This window comes from Falco rusticolus, chromosome 4 (genome assembly GCF_015220075.1).
Source record: "Falco rusticolus isolate bFalRus1 chromosome 4, bFalRus1.pri, whole genome shotgun sequence".
Taxonomy (NCBI): Eukaryota; Metazoa; Chordata; class Aves; order Falconiformes; family Falconidae; genus Falco; species Falco rusticolus.
Genome location: NC_051190.1, coordinates 47607630 through 47624236, shown reverse-complemented (window position 1 = coordinate 47624236; position 16607 = coordinate 47607630). Strand labels below are relative to the sequence as shown.

Here is a 16607-nt window from a genome sequence, read left to right as displayed (position 1 = left end):
CAGGAACGAGCTGTTCTGTCTCTTCCTCTGGGCTGGCATCACAGTGTGCGAGGGGAGCACGGTAGCGGTAGTGGGGGGGTTAAGGTTGGAAATAAGGGGGGAGGGGATAAAAGGAAGTAAATGGGCGGGGGGAGGGTAAAAGGAAACAAAAAAATAAATGGGCGGGTGGGGTAAAAGGGCCTAAGGGGTAAAAGGATATAATAAAGCGGAAAAACGAAATAATAAAGGGACATTAAAGGAAATAAGGAGAATAAAAAGAAAAATAAAAGGAAATAGTCGTCTCCCTGGCTGCGGGGCCTGGGCCCCGCCGGTGCGGCCCGTCCCCCCGGGACCGCCAGCGGGAGGAGCCGGCGGGCGAGCGGCCCCTTTAAGAGGAAGTAGTGCCGGCCGCCGCGCGCCGAGCGGGGCCACCGCCACGTTCCGCGGGGCGGGCGGGGGGCGGAGTGCTGCGGCCGCACGAGGGGAAACGCTTCCGCGCAGCCACGGGCCAGCGGCGACCGGCCAGGTGCGGGGAGGGGGGGGCTCGGAGGGGAGCGAGGGGGCTCGGAGGAGAAGGGGGGGCTGAGGGGAGCGGGGCGCTCGGAGGGGCCTGTGGAAGGGGCTGCGCGGGGCCTGGCGAGGGGGGCTGCCGGGGGGGGGCCGCGCTGTCCCTCAGCCGCGGGGTCTCGGGGGGCGGCCGGGCCGGGTCCCCAGCCCAGCGCATCGGCCCGGCCCCGCGGCGGGCAGGGCCTCCCCGGGCGGGGGTCGCAGCCAGCGGCCTGTTGCGCTGGGCCCCGCCGGCCTCGGCGCTGCTGAAAGAGGCCGGGCAGGACCGGCGCCTCCGCGCAGCCCCAGCGGCGCCCCGGCCCTGAGGCCCCCGGGGGGCCCGGCTCGGCCCGGCTTGGCTTGGCCCAGCTCAGCCTGCCTTGGCTTGGCCTGGGGGGGGGCCCTGCCCGGCCGTGACTCCCCTCAGCAGGGGCCGGGCGGTGGGACCTGCTGGCGGCTCAGAAGTGAGTTAAAAAACCAGCGCAGAGAGCGAGGGCTTTGCGGAGTAACTGTGAAGTTACAGCCTTGGATACTCATGTGTTGTGTCCCGCCTCTTTTCCCTCATCCTTCTCTACCTGTGCTAATAAACGTTTCTATTTTAGGTGAAGGCATAGTCCTGAAGTTCAAACTCCTCAATCTCTTAAGTGCTTGGGGGGGAATGAGGAATTCCTCAGTTTTTTTCTGATCGTGGTGAGCTGCAGCTCTGCTGTCATGAGGGACAGCTTGTGATGCTTGAAAGCGAACGCTTGCCCTGCTTCTGTCTCTTGCTATGAGCCAGGAATGTTAATCTTACAGTAGCTGCCTCTGCTGTGATCTGCAGCGCAATAATCTTGGCTCCTTCAAAGCAAACTTGCTGTGTGTGAGAAGAACAAAGAGGGAAGGGCGGGAAGCCCTCCTGAGAGGGGAGAGAGGGATTTGAAGTTGTCCAGCCTGCGAGACAGATGCTTGGACAGTCTGTGTCATAGACTTTAGTGCTAGTGAAGAGCAAGATCCCCCTTCTCCTAGTGCTTGGAACTGAAGAGTGGCCATGTTGTCTCGATTTCTACCCTTTCTTTGTTTAAAATCCCTTTCTGGTCTGGAAGTCTTCTGGCAAGCAGCAGGGCACAGGGAGATTTTTGCTAGGAGGTGTGAAATTTCCCCAGCCACCTGTTTATCACAGTCCCCAGGGCTTTGTCCTTGCACTCCGCTTTCTTTCCAGGCTTTAGGCTCGCATCCAGCTCTGTGTTTATCTATTGTAGTTTCTTGGACTGTGTATTCTGTATCTTAGATTCACTTTCTGTCTTAGTCATGCTCTTGTGAAGTTGGACAGGAGGGCAAGCCTGTAACCTTTCAAAATTCCCCAGAAAGGGAGGAGTGCTGGGAGTTCATGCCAGCTTGGTGGTGTGGTAGCAAAAACTGGTGTTCTCAGTTTACACTGAGGAGCTGAGCCCAGGTGCCAAGCAGGGAGCTGGTTCTCTGTGCCTGGCTCACCTTTCAGGATCTGGGATGCTCTTTTGGACATGTTACTTGGGGTTGTGCAGTCAACTGTGCTATCATCAGAAATGGAAACGGGCGCTCCTGTCTGCTTGGCTGGGGCTCAGGGAGCTCGAAGCGTACTCAGCATCTTGCGCAAAGTCCTGCTTCATGACTACAACAGTCCTCTGGTGTGGGAGCTGTTTGCCAGATGCTTCCGTGTCCACATTTGGCTCCAACATGGCTCTTCCACTGACGGGATGTGAAGTAGCACCCGAACTGAAATGGTGCAATTTAGTCCCGTTTGTAGAGGCTGGACTGTACTGATGTGTGCCGTGTTTTGTAACTCGTGCTTCTCTGTGCATGGGCCAGTGATTGCTATGGCCACGGTGCACAAAGGAAAAATGTTTCCCTTGTCAGCAGCAAAAAACTTGTGGGGTCAGAGAAGGGAGATTGCAAAACCTAACCAGATCTGTGCACGGTGTTCAGATTTGGGAAAAGAATTGCCTTCAACTTGTGAGTTTTAATTTCTTATGAGACAGGAAGGTATTTTATGATACTTGAGCCATAAATGCTGCTGTAAGTGGATCCATAACCAGCTTTGCTGGGGGTTTAGCAGCTTATCTTTAGAAATACATAATATCCAGCTAATGCTTTCAATAAAGAGTGCACCTTAGGCTGCATCTTTATCCTACCTTTTCCAGATGCCCCTGGGAGGCTGAGTTGTCAGAGACTCCTGTCTTGGTCTGCTACTTGTTTCCCTCTGGAGCTGGTCTTGCACCAAAAGTGCTGTTCTGCTTCTGATGAAATGGGAGAATTGTTGCTCCAGGTACCTGAAGCAGCCAGGGAGAGAGGGGAAGGAAAGAGGCAGCAAAGGCCAGAAAAAAACCCACTTTTGCAAGTATATAAAGGCAACACAATAAAAATCCATTGCGCTGCAGCAGCTTTGACTTCCTCCAGCAAAGTCTGGATGAAGTCCCTAGGTGCTTGGCTTTGTTCTCGAGTCAGTTTGAGAAGAGGCAAAAGCAGTGACGCTGCCGGACATTCCCACGTGCTGCCAGGGCAGGGCTGTGCCACAGTGGAATCGTCCTGCCGTGGCTGGCCACGCTTGGTGCTTGCCCTCGCCGGCTCGGGGGCCGCGGTGCTGGATTTCCCGGGTCCCAGCTGGGTTTGGGTGAATGGCGGCTGTGGCCGCGTGCCTCTGCGCTGGCTCCGAGGGAGCCTGTAGAACAGCAGATGAGCTAGAGCCATCCAAAACATGTTTTAGTTTCAAGCAGGAGCTGAGTCAGGCCCATGGCTGCTCTGAAAGGCACTGTAATTTTTTTCCTTCACCTTAACTGCAGGCTTCTCCTGGGGCTGCTTGTGGGCCCTTTTTGGTTTCTTCCCCCCTTTTTTCCTCTCACTGTGTGGCAGGAGGTCTTATGATGTGGTTAGTCTTGAGGTGACCTCTAGCCCCACATCAGTGGGCTTATTCCTTGCCTGGAGACATGCCGGATTACTGCCGTATCTCCTCATAGAGGGGAAGAGCAGGCCTCGTGGGCATCTGCTTTCAGTGAGAAAAAATACTGCCTTTCTTCTGAAAGCATAACATGAACGTGGGGAGAAGGGGTGTTTGTCGGTGGGATTAGCCCTGCCATGAGAAAGGTTGTCCGTGTGGCCAGCTCGTGCTCCGGCTCAGTCCGTGGGTGAAGGAGCTCATAGCTCCGGCACGTCCTGTGATCTCAAACCCGTAGCCACACTGTTAAAATCATGCCTCTTGCTGTAGTCATTCTGTCAGCCTGAGGCAAAATTCATCTCCCAGCCGCTGTTACCTTTTCCTTGGGTGGAGGCAGATCCCAAAATTAGTGTAGATGAAACTGCTGTTGGCTCAAAAATATCCCTGCCCAGTGAGGACAATAATGTGGAGCCTGCAACAGCAGGAAGAAACGTGTAGCTCACAGCCTGGGCTCGATAAATACCTCACTTCCCCTTCCGAGTCCTGTGGTGGGGGGCAAAGCCAGGCTGGGGGACAGCAAAGGGTCTTCCCAAAGAAGCAGGCTGCAAAATACAGCCCTTGACACCTCGAAAAGAGAGGGCCGCTCTTAGCGCGGCGTCACTGCCTGTGGTTTATCCTAGAAATATTTGTCTGTGCAGTTAACCTGTCTCCTGGAGTCGTGACCCAGCTTGTCAGCTTAATGCAGCGTCTGCAAAGCCTGCAGCAGATTAGCTCTGCCTCCACATGCAGCCGTCATTCCGGCGTGGATGCATGAGCGCAATCTGTGGAAACCATCCAAGAGAGCTGCAGCTCTGACATTGCAATAGGTGCAGATGTCACGTAAGAGGCAAGAAAATTGGCCCTAAATCTGTAAGCTCAGGACTAGCTGTCCCTGCTGTCCTGCAGTCATTTCTAGGCTTTCAAATGAAGATTTTTGAATTACAGCATCTCCTGTCTGAGCTTCCCTTTTCAGGGAAGGGAAAGTAGAAGCGGTGACCTTTTACAACAGTTACTTTCTCATGTGGCTTTTCCACCCTCTGTGGAGGTGGGGAGGATGCCTGGAAGGCTTGGGGGGGGGGTCAACCCATGCTGGAAATTGTCTTCCTGCCTGCAAAGTTTGAAGGCGATCGGGCCCTCCCTCTGCCCAGCCAGAAAGGGTTACCCAGCCCCGTTGGCGCTCACTCCCTCACCTGCCTCCCCCCAGTGTCCGCCTGCAGCACCAGCTCCATCACACGAAACCCATCACGTCCCTCCTGTCACCGCTGTGTGGTCTGGATCTAAATCCTGAGCTCAGAGCAGAGCAGTAAACTGCCAGAGCAGAGCTCCTCCGTCCTGCTTGTGCTGGTTGAGGGGTGCCTCTTGCCGCTGGGTGAGCCGGGCTCTCCGCTCAGTGGGGCGGTGTTTCCATCCGGCAGGAGCAGCAGCAGGCGATGGGCTCTGCCAGGGCGGCCGCGCTCAGATCCGCTGGGGCTGGTAACCCAGCTGTGGCTTAATTTAACTGGGCTCTTCCCTTTATTGTAGAAACTAGCCTGACTTTACAAGTGGTCTGAATGCATAGCTTTTTTAGCGGGGGGGAAGGTAACAAAGCCCAGTATAACTATTTTTAGTCTTTTATTATACTGTTTCCTCCTCTTAAGCATATAGCGATGCAGACACGCTCTGCCTTTGCATGGCTTAGAGGCACGTCCCGCTCCTGAGCAAGCCTCCTTGCAGGAGGTGCTGGAGAGATGCGGTGCCTGTACAGTTCTTTGCTTGGAAATAGCCAAATTGTGCAGCAGATTTAAATTCCGGGGGGTAGGGGGGTGGCTGGTGACCAGCAGGACTTTCTTAAAATTGACTTTGTGGCGAAATATAAAGGGCTCTTTGTTGGCCTAAACCTTGGGAATTCGACATTTCAAATGTGCGTTTCTGAATGGCTCTGTTAAGTTTGTTGCTAAGGCTGCTGCTCAAGCGGTTTCCAAAAGAAAAATGTGGATATTGTCCCGCAGAGCAGCAGAACGAACTCTCTGCTCCATCTTTAACTTTGGAGCAGCTTCAGCTGCCAGGAGCAAGTGTGGAGGGGAAAACAAGGCAAGGCAGTGCGGAGGGTGATGCCGAGCCGAGCTGCCGCGGAGCTTGCCTCGTGCAGCAGCCTGGAGCCATCTCGCAGGAGGAAAAGACAGAAACACCACGACGGAGCTCATAGAGGGGAATGATTCGCTTTTGGGAAAACATTGGCAGCTCCGTGGGCCGGACTGGGTGCCAGACAGGAAGCTGGCTGACGTGGAAGTGCCGTCTCGCCGGGTTATGAATGGCCAGGCGTGCCTGCTGCGGCCGCGCTTGGCCCTCCTCCTCCTCCTCCTCCTCCTCCACCCCGCATGCTCCTCGCGTGCCCTACCCTGGCTGAGGTAAGCGTGGGGACAGACCTTTTGTTTCTCATGTCATAAAACAATTCAAAAGAGCAGTCGAGAGCCTCAGCCCGTGAAGGTGAGCTGTCTGGTTGTTGCCAGGCTGGCTCCAGAGGCACAGAAACCAGCGCCAGTCCAGCCCTGCTTCCTGTAATTGGTCTGATCCATATTAAAATCTCTCCTTTGATTGTAGAAAACCAGGATCGTCTTGTACCGAGAAACTGAGCTAGTGCAGAATGGCCGTGGGAAGGTATTTGTGAAAGGAGCGGGGGAAAACTATGGAAAAAATGTGCCTGTGCATCCATCTTTGCTTTTTTAAGTTGTTTTGAAGCCACTTTGCTTCTTAGGCGTGTTCTGTAAATTCGGTTTTTACTTGAAATGCTCAGAGCATCTGATACATTGTGGCTGCTTTATCAAAATGGTTTGGGGGGGGGGGGGGGTTGTGTCCTGTACTGGGAACTCTGGCCTGAGTGAGGGCACGGCTGGTCAGGACACTGCACCCGGCTCACTGGGAGGAAGGCGGTGGCTCATTGCTCCCTTCTCCTTTCCGCGGGGACGGGGTGACCAGCACAGGCTTGTCACCAAAGGGCTGCAATTAGAAGCAGCTGCAGAAGGAGCTTTCAGCGGACTGGATGTGAAGGCTGAGCAGCAATACCATATTGGTATCGTCTCGCAGGACAGTGGCATGGCTTCTCGAAAGGGGAACGAGAGAAATCTATCATTTTGAGAAACGCATTGCTCACTGGGGTTTGCTTAAGGGTTTTGTTACCAGCGAGGCAGCAGGATGTGAGCCGCCCCAGTGCTGGGGTCACTGCGAGGGAAGTGGCCGCGTGTCTGACCCCTCCCCAGCCTGCGGGAGCCTTCGGATTGCAGCCGCGCATGAAACGGGACTTTTTCTACCCCCTCCCCTCCTTTGAAAAAGGAAGCTCTTTGCCTCAGTGCCTACAGGCACTCGTAGAAGTTGCAGAGACGGGCTGAGCCGTTGCAAGGATAATCTGCCGAGGCTAGAAACGCAGGTAGGAGCTTGCTGACATGCTGGCTTGCTTGATTTTTTATTTTTCCCCCCTCCTAGCTGTTGTTTAGCCCCTGCAGGGTGTTAGTGGCGGGGGAGCACTGGGTGTTGCTCAGGGCAGATGCTGGCAGAGCAGTCGGGGGCTCCAGGAAGAGGCTCTCAAGCTGTTCTGGCTCTGCAGAGCGGGCAGCGTTGGGCGGCAGCCGCTTGCTCCTGGGAAACCTTGGGACGGCTGCGGCAGGCTGCGAGGGGGGGCACTTCCCAGGTGTTTTGGAGGAGGTGATCATCTCTTCTATCTTCATCCCTGCTCTGAGCTGCGTGTGGAAGTAACCAAGGGACGGGGAAGCGACCGCCTGGGCTGCCTCTACCCAGAGCCCGGGATTAGAGTAAGGCAGCGCTGCGGGAGCTGCCATCGCCGCTGAGGGGAGGGGAACAGCCCTGCGCCGGGCTCCGCCAGCAGAAATCCGTGTGAGGACTGGAGCTGCAAGAGCGGGGAGGAAGGGGAGAAAAGGAGCTTTGGGGAAGGGAGAGCCAGGCCTTGACGCCCCTGGCTGGGCAGGCAAGTTGTCTCCTTAACCGGCGTAATTCCGAGCCGCGCCCCTCGTGTCCTTGGGAATAGCGGGGAAGCCGAAGGTCTGTTTGTGCTCCAGCCAGCCTGCCACAGCGTGGGGCTTTCTGCGGCGGCTGTGTGATCTCGCAGGGGTGGCCAAGGTCCTCTCGGAGCACCAGTGACGTACGCTGTAATCTTGGCTGGCTGGAAAGGAGGGGTAAACAAAATGTACTGCAGGTTTGTTTGCGGAGGATTATGCTGTTTTTCTTCATCTTTGAAGCTTGCAAATACAATTCAGGTGCTTTGCGTGTCCCATATCCTGAGCGTTCCTAACCTTTCCTTTCTCTTCCCTGCAAAGGCAGTGTCATAGCGCTGCCCGAGCTGTGACTCCTGCCTGTGGAAGTAGGTGTTGTATGCGTGATACCATCTTCAAGCAATGTCAGGGATGCTTTTGGGTTTTGTGCCTTTTTTTTTTCTTTTTTTTTTTTTTTTAACTTCTCCTAGAGCTAAGTGTTTCTTTTAGGTCAAAGACTGTAATTAAATAGGCTGCATCCTTTTGAAGTCTTAGCTACTCATTTTGCTAATGCCTTCAGACAGGTGCTGAGTCGTCTGAGGAGAGACAATTGGTGCCACGTTGAGCTCCCCAGGTCTCATGCATGATGTCTCCTTAGGAAGAGGAAGTTGTTTGTAGGATGAACACCGCCTTGGTACCAAATAAACCATATCAAAAATCTCTCCGCCCCACTCAGAGGACAATTTCTTCTGGTAAATGGTTGGTGTTTGCTTCTTGGTGTGCGTGGCCAAGCCCCAGGGATGTTTGGGGTTTTCCCTGTGGTTTTACCCCATCCTCTGCAGCCTGCATCCTCGCCCAGCAGGAGGGACAGTGCCCGCCTGCCGTGGGGGCCAGCATGGTGTGTGGGGGCCAGCACAGGTGCCATCAGACAGATCTGATGGCAAATAAGCACGGACAAAGTTGCACCGTGCTGAGGATGCTGCCGTTCCTCCGGGGAGCTCTGTGGAGGGCGATGCTCGTGCGTCTTTACAGCTTGTTTGTTTGAAAGGACGTTTCTCCATCTCCAGCATAGGGAAATCGTGGCGTGCAAGTGCTTCTCGGGGAGTGATTTCCTGCTGGAAATAGCTGCAGATCAGCACCTGCTGTCCACATTGTTGGTTCCTTGGAGGCTCGTCCTGCTTTGGCTCCGCCACGGCACCGCGGCAGGGTGGGCACAGCCTGCGAGGGCTCCTGCCTGGGCACTGTGCCGCAGGATGTGGTGGGGCTGTGACACAGCACACCAACCACACTGCCGGCTTGCGCTCAGATGTTCCTCCGCGCTGTTTGCTACTTCCTCTAACCACGTCTGTGGTGTGATCAAACGCCTCCTAAGGACACGTTTCTTTTGGGGGGTCGTCTTCTTTCTCTTCTTTTTTATGTCTTCTTAATTGACTCTCACACAGTAGCGTAGGGGGTCACAGCAGCTGTTCTGGCAGTGGTGTGCACAGCAAAAGTGTGCGTGCGGTGAATTCACCTTGCAGCCCAGAGTGGATCTCGCTGAGCCCCATTAAAATGCTTTTTCAGTTTCTCCCAGCCTATGTCGTGGCCCAGGTTGCAACAGGAGTTTGGATCTCTCGGCTCCTGCACAGCAGAGGTTACTGAACCCGTTCCCGCAGGAAGAGCAGCACTAGGAAACGTTGAGCCTGTTCTTGGCGGGGCCAACTGAAGTGGTTTGGGTTTTCTTCCTTGCTGTAATTAAATAAGAAAACAAGAAGCCTTAGTTTAAATCTTTTTAATCTTTCTCCAGAGAAGAAATGCTGATTAGCACTATGCAGCATCTGTTAGAGATGGGCTGAATTGCGGCAAAGGTAGTCTTGACCTTGAATTTGGGATTTTCATGCCAGCGTTTTGAGGTTGCCATTTACCTGTTGGAACAACGCTATGGCTTCATATAAATCTAAGTGATTTCTGCTAGGTGAAAGGGATTTGTTTCCTTGCTTACAGCATTATGGAAGCTCTTTATTTGCCAGGTTGGGTAAGGCATCAGCTTTAGTTAATTTCTGATGCCTTATTTATTTCTCTGTCCGGCACGTGTAAAATAATATTTTTGGTACACATAGCTTTCTGCCTTAAGCTTCCATCAAAGAGCAGCTTGACACAAATTATACGAGGGGATGGATGTGGGAACAAAGGAGGTATAATTAGCTACAGATAAACAGAACTGTGTTTCTCGTCAGCATCCTTTCAGATCTGAACTTGTGTCTCACCCTCTTGGAGCTAATTCTTCTCAGACTGGAAGAGGAAGGCAAGCTTTCGCTGGTCTTCCAGCTTTCAGCCAGCCTTCAGCTTGAAGTGAGCTAAATTGAAATGAAAAATATGTTTATGGTCTGTCTGCACCTGCAGATGAGGCTGTGGCTGCTCTGAGAGCTGCTGTTATTTCAGGATAATTCTCTTTTCTGGTTGCCTGAGCTGCGACGACTTCTTCTTTTTCTTGTTCCCCTCTGCCCTTTTGTGTCCTGTCTTTAGCACCGCAGCAGCGCATGCGGCTTCTGCTCGAATGGCCGTTTTGTTGGAGTATGTCTGGCAACAGAGCTGAGCTGCGTTGTAGGTTGGCGTGACCTTACCTTTTAGGTAGGCTTGTTTCCAAAGCGACGGGGGGGAAGCATAGGTGAAAAATCTGGTCCAGGTAAAAGCCAGCGTGTTTTACCCTTTTTAACTATGTGGTGTGTCGGAGGTGAGTACGTGGTGGCGTTTCTCCTTGTTTCTGTGGCTTTTCGGATCTCTTGGTGTGGTGTCAGGGTGGGTGGCCGCCATCTCCCACGGAGGGCACAGCTCTTCCCCGTGGGGCCAGGTCCCTCGCCCCCACGCTGAGCTGTAGGGAGACCTGGCAGGGGTGACTTCCTTCAGCCCAGGTCACTTCTGGCAGCTGAGCCGCCGCAAGCTGGGCTGGAAAGGGAAGGGGGAGGAAAGATAGCTGGCGCTGGCTTCCCCCCCCTCCTCAGATCTGGGGCGAGGGCCCAGATGGTATCCCAGATCTCTTCCTACGGGATTTAGACAAGGTTTCCTGTTGAGAGAGCTGCTCCTAATCGCTGCCCTTCTGTGCTGTGTTGCAGATCAGGACCAGATGAGTAGAGGGAGGTTTCTGTGAAGATCAGAGTCACCCCAGCCGTGCCCTGGGAAGCGGCCCAGCAGTGCTGCATCTCCAGCTGTCATCGCTACGGACCTGGAAAAGAAAGAAGAAGAGAAGAAAAATGTCCCATGCTTTAAAGCAAGTGTTCAATAAAGACAAAACCTTCCGGCCCAAGCGCAAGTTTGAGCCAGGGACTCAGCGGTTCGAATTGCACAAGAAGGCTCAAGCCTCGCTCAACGCTGGCTTGGACTTGAAAGTTGCCGTCCAGCTGCCGCCGGGAGAGGAGCAGAACGACTGGGTGGCCGTGCACGTGGTGGACTTCTTCAACCGCATCAACCTGATCTACGGCACCATCAGTGACTATTGCACGGAGCAGTCCTGCCCTGTCATGTCAGGGGGACCCAAGTACGAGTATCGATGGCAGGATGAGCACAAGTACCGCAAACCCACAGCCCTCTCTGCTCCCCAGTACATGAACCTCCTGATGGACTGGATTGAGGTACAGATCAACAACGAGGACATCTTTCCCACTAATGTTGGTGAGTTCAGTTCCAGCTGTGGCTGGGGAGAGGGAGGCTGGTGCAGAGCCTTCTCCTTGGAGGCCTCGGGTCCCATTTCTGTTCCAGGAGATGCTGTTGCACAGGTCACCCGTGTAGCAGAGCTGTTTCCTTTTGTGCCACTCAGAGGCTGGCAGCATAGTAAGCTCTTCCGAGCACCTGAGAAACTTCAGAGCTCTTCTGGAGTGCTAGAATACCCAGAGCTGTGCCAGATCCCGTTTGGAGTCATGGATATCTCGAGGAAAGCCAGGCTGAGCCTAGGCAGTGAAGACAAGAGGCTCCTCTTAGAAAAGTCAGTCCCTGACATGACTCTTGAGTAGTTCATGTTTGGAGGACAGCTCTTGTAGAGCTGATTGCTAGCTTGGGTTCAACACGCGTGCTCTGCGTCGGCCTGGTGATGGTGGCCACGTTTCCATAATTAGCCTCTTTGTTATTACAGGCTGGTGTTAGCTGACTCTGCCCTTTCTAGCTCAACGCTTCCTGGCGTGCACTCGGCTGTTTGTTGCAGCTGGGTGGGATGCTGACATGTGCATGGAGGGAGGGGCAGCGTTTCATCTATTGCCAGGGTGATGGAAATGAGAATTTGGCCTAAGACACCTAAATCTGCATATCCAAACCCAGCTTTGTGTACTGGCTTTGGGACAAAGACAGTTGGGGTTTTTGTTTATTTTGTGTACAATAAGATGTGAGAGCTCAGTATCTAAAGCATTAGGTATATATGATTGATCCCATTCAGAGCTCCCATCTTCTGGGATGCAAAAGACAAGATGCAGCAGAGCTCCCTCCCTCCTGCCCCGGCGTTAATCCCGTCGAAGCTCTGACGGGATGCAGTTGGCCCCTCTTTAGGACACGTCTGCCGCCTCTGCCACACGAGCATTCGCAGGGCTCCTCCACCCGTGCCAACATGCTGCTTAAACCTGGTGCTGAGCAGGCAGAGGTGGGGAGCAGGGTCATAAGCAGCCAGTTCTTCAGACAGCTGAAACACTAAAATCCTCCCCGCTCGTTCCTCCTGTCGCCCAAATGACTGCTGCGTTGCCTTTAGCTGGGACTCTTCTGCGAGACTCTCTGGGGACTGTAAGCAGGGTGTTTGTTCTGTTCAGGGAGGCAAGACAAGTTTCCGACAGCAGGAGGGTTGTGGTTTGGGTTTTTTTATTTTTTTGATTGATACTGTTTTCAGCTCGGCTTTTACCAGATTCCTCACCCTTAACGCCGACTGAAATGCTGCAGTTCTCGCAGAGCGCTGGAAGGGTTTAACTAATCCTCGTTCCTCCAGAAACAACCTGTGTGAACTTTAAACTGTGGTGTTCTACTGGGATGGCTGGTTGGCCAGACTGCTCTGCTGCAGGGCCCCAGCTAAACAAATCCCAAAGAACTGATGCCTTTAAAGAGGACCTTACCATATTTAATTTTTAACCAAAGAGCTAAGGACACATCCAAGTAAGAGGTAACTGTGGGGAGTTAACAGCACTGCCTCTTCTTTTGGGAACTTTTTTGGTTGTATCTATTATTTTGCGCTGTTTATATAAACACACCAAATGGGAGTAGAAGAAACCTCTATCAGGCTGAAACAGCTGCTGGGAATCTTCAAGGCTGGTCTCTTGCTTTCAGTTGCTAGTGGCAATCGATTGCATGCAGCATACTGTCACTTAAGAAATTTGTGCTTCAAAAAATCTGATCCAAAGAGAAAGGAAAAAGGAGGGAGGAACTGGAAATTACCGGGGACAGAAGCCCTTTTGTCTCAGTCTGTCCGTTTTATCAATGTGTTTTAGCCCCCAAGGAACCAGTTTTAACTTGGCTGAAAGTTTCTCGTGGTCGTGCCTTCCCTCCCAGGTACTCCCTTCCCCAAGAACTTCCTCCCGGTGGTGAAGAAGATTCTCTCCCGGCTCTTCCGGGTCTTTGTCCATGTCTACATCCACCATTTTGACCGGATCACCCAGATGGGGTCGGAAGCCCACGTGAACACCTGCTACAAGCACTTTTACTACTTTGTGAAAGAGTTTAATCTCATAGACACCAAGGAGCTGGAACCACTGGTGAGTGTCTGGGTGGGCTCGGGGTACACGTTGGTCTGTCGGGATCCGCAGCCAGCACAGAAGGGGTGGGCTGGGGGCAGAGGTCTCTGGTACCTTCTCAAAGCAGGTTGCCCGAATTCAGTCTGTCGGTTGGCCTTGCAGTTTGACCGTCAGGAAACTGGGAGTCAGGATGTGCAGACACAGCTGGGGAGGGGCGCTGGGCGCTGGCTGGGGGTAGGTGGCTTGTCCTCCAGCAGCCTCTCGCGTCTCCAGCAGCCGGCTTGCCTTGTTGGTGTGCTCTGCCTGAGCCTGGCACTGTCGGCCATCCAGGACGTGGATGGCCAACCCCCCCGTGCCTCCTTCCCGTGCTGAAAAGCGAGGGCAACGCCACTGCCGTTGCACGGAGCCTGGAGAACGTGACCTGTTAGGCCTGGGAGGTGGTGATGGTGTTCCCGGTGCCGTAAGCAGCAGAGCGGACTTGCGGAGCCGCTGGGAGGTGGAAAGGTGTCCTGTGGTGCCTGGGAATGGGAGTGGTGGGGGGAGCAGGGACCTGCCCAAACGGGAGCTCTTAGTAGCAGTGTCACCGCCTGCCCGAAAAGGGTATTGATGACTAAACAACAAAGGTGAGGCTTTTTTCATCCACACCCTCACCTGGCAATCCCCTTGTCTTTTCTGTCCCTTTGACAGAAGGAAATGACCTCCCGGATGTGCCACTGAGATCAGACCCTCCTGCTCCCACCTCGGCATCTCTTCCGAGGACTCCGAGTCCCACTCCTGTACTGGAGACGTGATTCAGGGGGAGAACAGAGACGTTTTGTTAAAGAAATCTATATATTTTTAATGAGTTTCAAGGTAAAACTGTGATATCGCAGGAATATTTTTTTAAAGATGCTCTAGATAAACTAGTTTTTTATAGTAATTTCTATAAAAAAAAGAAAATATTTTGGGCCACTTGGTGGAAATGCTTGCTCTTTGAGGAGGGAAAAGCCATGTACCGCTTCTTCCCCGTGCCCTCACTGCAGCGGCACCGAGTGAGCCGAGCCAGATGCTTCAGCTAGAGCCATGTCGTGTAGCTGGTGCTGCCATGGACGCGGTACTGCCCTCCAGGCACCCATCTCCCACCCAGGAAGGGAGGTTACATGGGGACTGGGGAAGAAATGCTGGTGTACGTGGATCCCCTGGGGTGCTGGTTGGTTCCAGCACCTCTTCCACTGGCTGTGAGTCCAGTTTTTGGACAGAGCTGCTTTTGTGCTCACCCTCCCTTGGCATCCTGTCCCCAAAGCTTGGCCCTCCTTGTGTTCTCTCTGAAAGAAGCCGGACCTGGGTTCCTTTCATGGCTAGGCCAGCACTGCCACTGCTAACGGAGTCTGCGGGAGCGCTGCTGTTGTGAATCTGCTCACACCAGCCCCCAGCTGAGCTTCTCCCCACGCGCAGCCCCACTGCGGCTCTGGATGCGCCATCCCCACGGGGGACAGGGATCTGCGCCGGCAGCGTCAGGCCCAGCAGACCTGTGCTCGGTGGGAATGACGCAGGGAAGGCACTGGGACACACGTGGGGAAGTCGTCTTCCCGAACACCTGCACTTCCCCATCTCCTGGCGGTACGCTGGCCCTGCCGAGAAGGACCTGGGCTGCTTGCCCTCCCTGCCTCGCTTACTGGGGGCGTGTGGACCATTTTCTGCTTCCCATTAGGGTACAGAGCCTTCTCCCTCTTACCGAGCAGCACGTCCCCGCTCAGCTGCACACATCTTGTAATCAAAGTCTGGTGTGCAGCCAGAGCCCGCTGGCCCTGCCTGCTGCTTGCACAAGCAGCTCCACTGCGTGACGAGAGCGTTGCGGTGCCCCTGAGGTAGGTAGATAGGTCTACCTAGGGTCTGGGGGGAGGGGGAGCAGGGCTGATGGTAAGAGAAAAGGTTTCCATGAACAGTGACCAAACTACCACTAACCACTTCTTCCTTACAGAGTTTTTCTGTGTCCTGGAATCTCTGTACATACGTGACTCTCATTTCTTGTACTATCGTTAGGACACTCATACAAATACCACTATAGTTCTCTGAAATGGAACCAATAAATTATGTTGTATTTACACAGCACGCTCCGATTGCTAAATGTCTCGTGATTACACATTCGTCAGAGCCTTTCTATCAGCAAAATAAACACGGTGTGTTTGGACTCCTCGGGAAGCGTGTGCTGGAGAGCTGTTTCCTACAGTTGCTAAAAGCCGTTGGGTGTGCGCTCCTGGTTCGACTGCCGCAAGGTTTGATTCCTCCTGCTCTCGAGGTGCCAGGCCTGGGCTGCTGCGAGCCCCACGCTGGCTCCCGGGGCTGTGGGGCAGAGCAGGCGGGTGCTGGAGCTCAGCCAGCAGGCCGAGGTTGTCCTGACTTGTCTCTGTGATGTCCCTGTACCCGAGGGCTGAGCTGTTCTGCCAGCTCTGAAACCTGGCTGGCTGTGGGCAGGGAGGTGGATTCAGGCTTGCCAGCGCCGACGGGCTCTTTGCTGCCACCGACAGCCGTGGGCACCGGGGCTGGTGGGCCACGTTGGCCAAAGCACTGCGCTGATGATCTGCACGTTATTTTCCTGCTGGGGGGGAGTAAGGGCCCCTGCAGCCGGAGCTCCTGCCGCTACCTGAGCTGGCTGTGCCCTCCCTGCAGCACCAGGTCCTGCCCGCTCCCCCTGCCTGCCGCCGGTGCTGAGCCCTCCCGAGCACCCTCCGGCCCCTCTCCCAGGGTTTTGTGGGTGCAGCTCAGCTGGAGCCACTTCTCCCCCAGCTGGGTGCTGCTAGGGGGTGCAGTGTGGCCACCCAGTGCTGTGGCCAGAGCCCCCCACGGAGCTGGGACCCATTGCTGCCTGCGAGAGGGTGCAGCAGCCCCCCCAGCCCCTGGGGTGCTCCGGGAGCGGGGCCGGACCCCGGGCACGAGCAGGGAAGGGTACAAATCCGCAGGGACCGGGGTTATGATGGAGCTGGAAGCAGGCGGGGTGTGCTGCCAGGTCAGCTCGTGGTGTTTCCCATCAGCATTCCCTGTGGCGCTGAGCTCCGGTGCCATCAGCACCGTGTCCGGGGGCACCAGCACCCATCCAGCTGTCACCCACGGGGCTGCAGGGTGCTGCCCTCCGCCACCTTCCCTTTTTGGAGGGAAGGATCCGGCTGCTTCCATGTGCCCCTGGCTCAGCTATGGGAGGAGGAGGAAAAACGCCTTTAGTGGAGAAGAGCTGATGGAGCGTGAAGGTGCGGCTGCCGCCGAGCACATCCTCTGCAGCGTGCGGCGGCGCAGGATGTTGCCCAGACAGGTTTGCAGAGCCAACGCTCGGCCTCCCTGCTGCCTGCGCCGCCCAGCAGCACCCTGCTTTCATCTCGCAGCGCGGGGCCCCGTGGTTACTCGCCCATGAGCCGCAGCCGCCTTGTTGCGAGGCCAGTGGGCTGCAGCGGGAGCCGAGCCCAGCCTGGTGGAGCAGGTTCAGCCGCCACCGGGACCCGTTGGTCATTTTATCCCCTGTCTCTCTGGGCGCTGGTGGGAGGC

At 54.8% G+C, this 16607-nt stretch overlaps 1 protein-coding gene across 4 annotated transcripts; it reads left to right on the top strand.

Moving 5' to 3' along the window:
* The first annotated feature begins 379 nt into the window (after positions 1 to 379).
* Positions 380 to 13993, top strand: MOB3A (MOB kinase activator 3A). Of its 4 annotated transcripts, none has more exons than XM_037384595.1 (5): positions 413 to 505; positions 7994 to 8165; positions 10506 to 11061; positions 12910 to 13112; positions 13779 to 13993. In XM_037384595.1, exons 3-5 carry the CDS (start codon positions 10644 to 10646, stop codon positions 13806 to 13808), a joined length of 651 nt encoding a protein of 216 aa, XP_037240492.1. In that variant the 5' UTR covers positions 413 to 505; positions 7994 to 8165; positions 10506 to 10643; the 3' UTR covers positions 13809 to 13993. The 4 variants fall into 4 exon arrangements, with proteins under 4 accessions (XP_037240490.1, XP_037240492.1, XP_037240493.1 ...); XM_037384596.1 differs by having other exon boundaries at positions 7994 to 8172; XM_037384593.1 differs by lacking the exon at positions 7994 to 8165 and having other exon boundaries at positions 380 to 505.
* The last annotated feature ends 2614 nt before the right edge of the window (positions 13994 to 16607 follow it).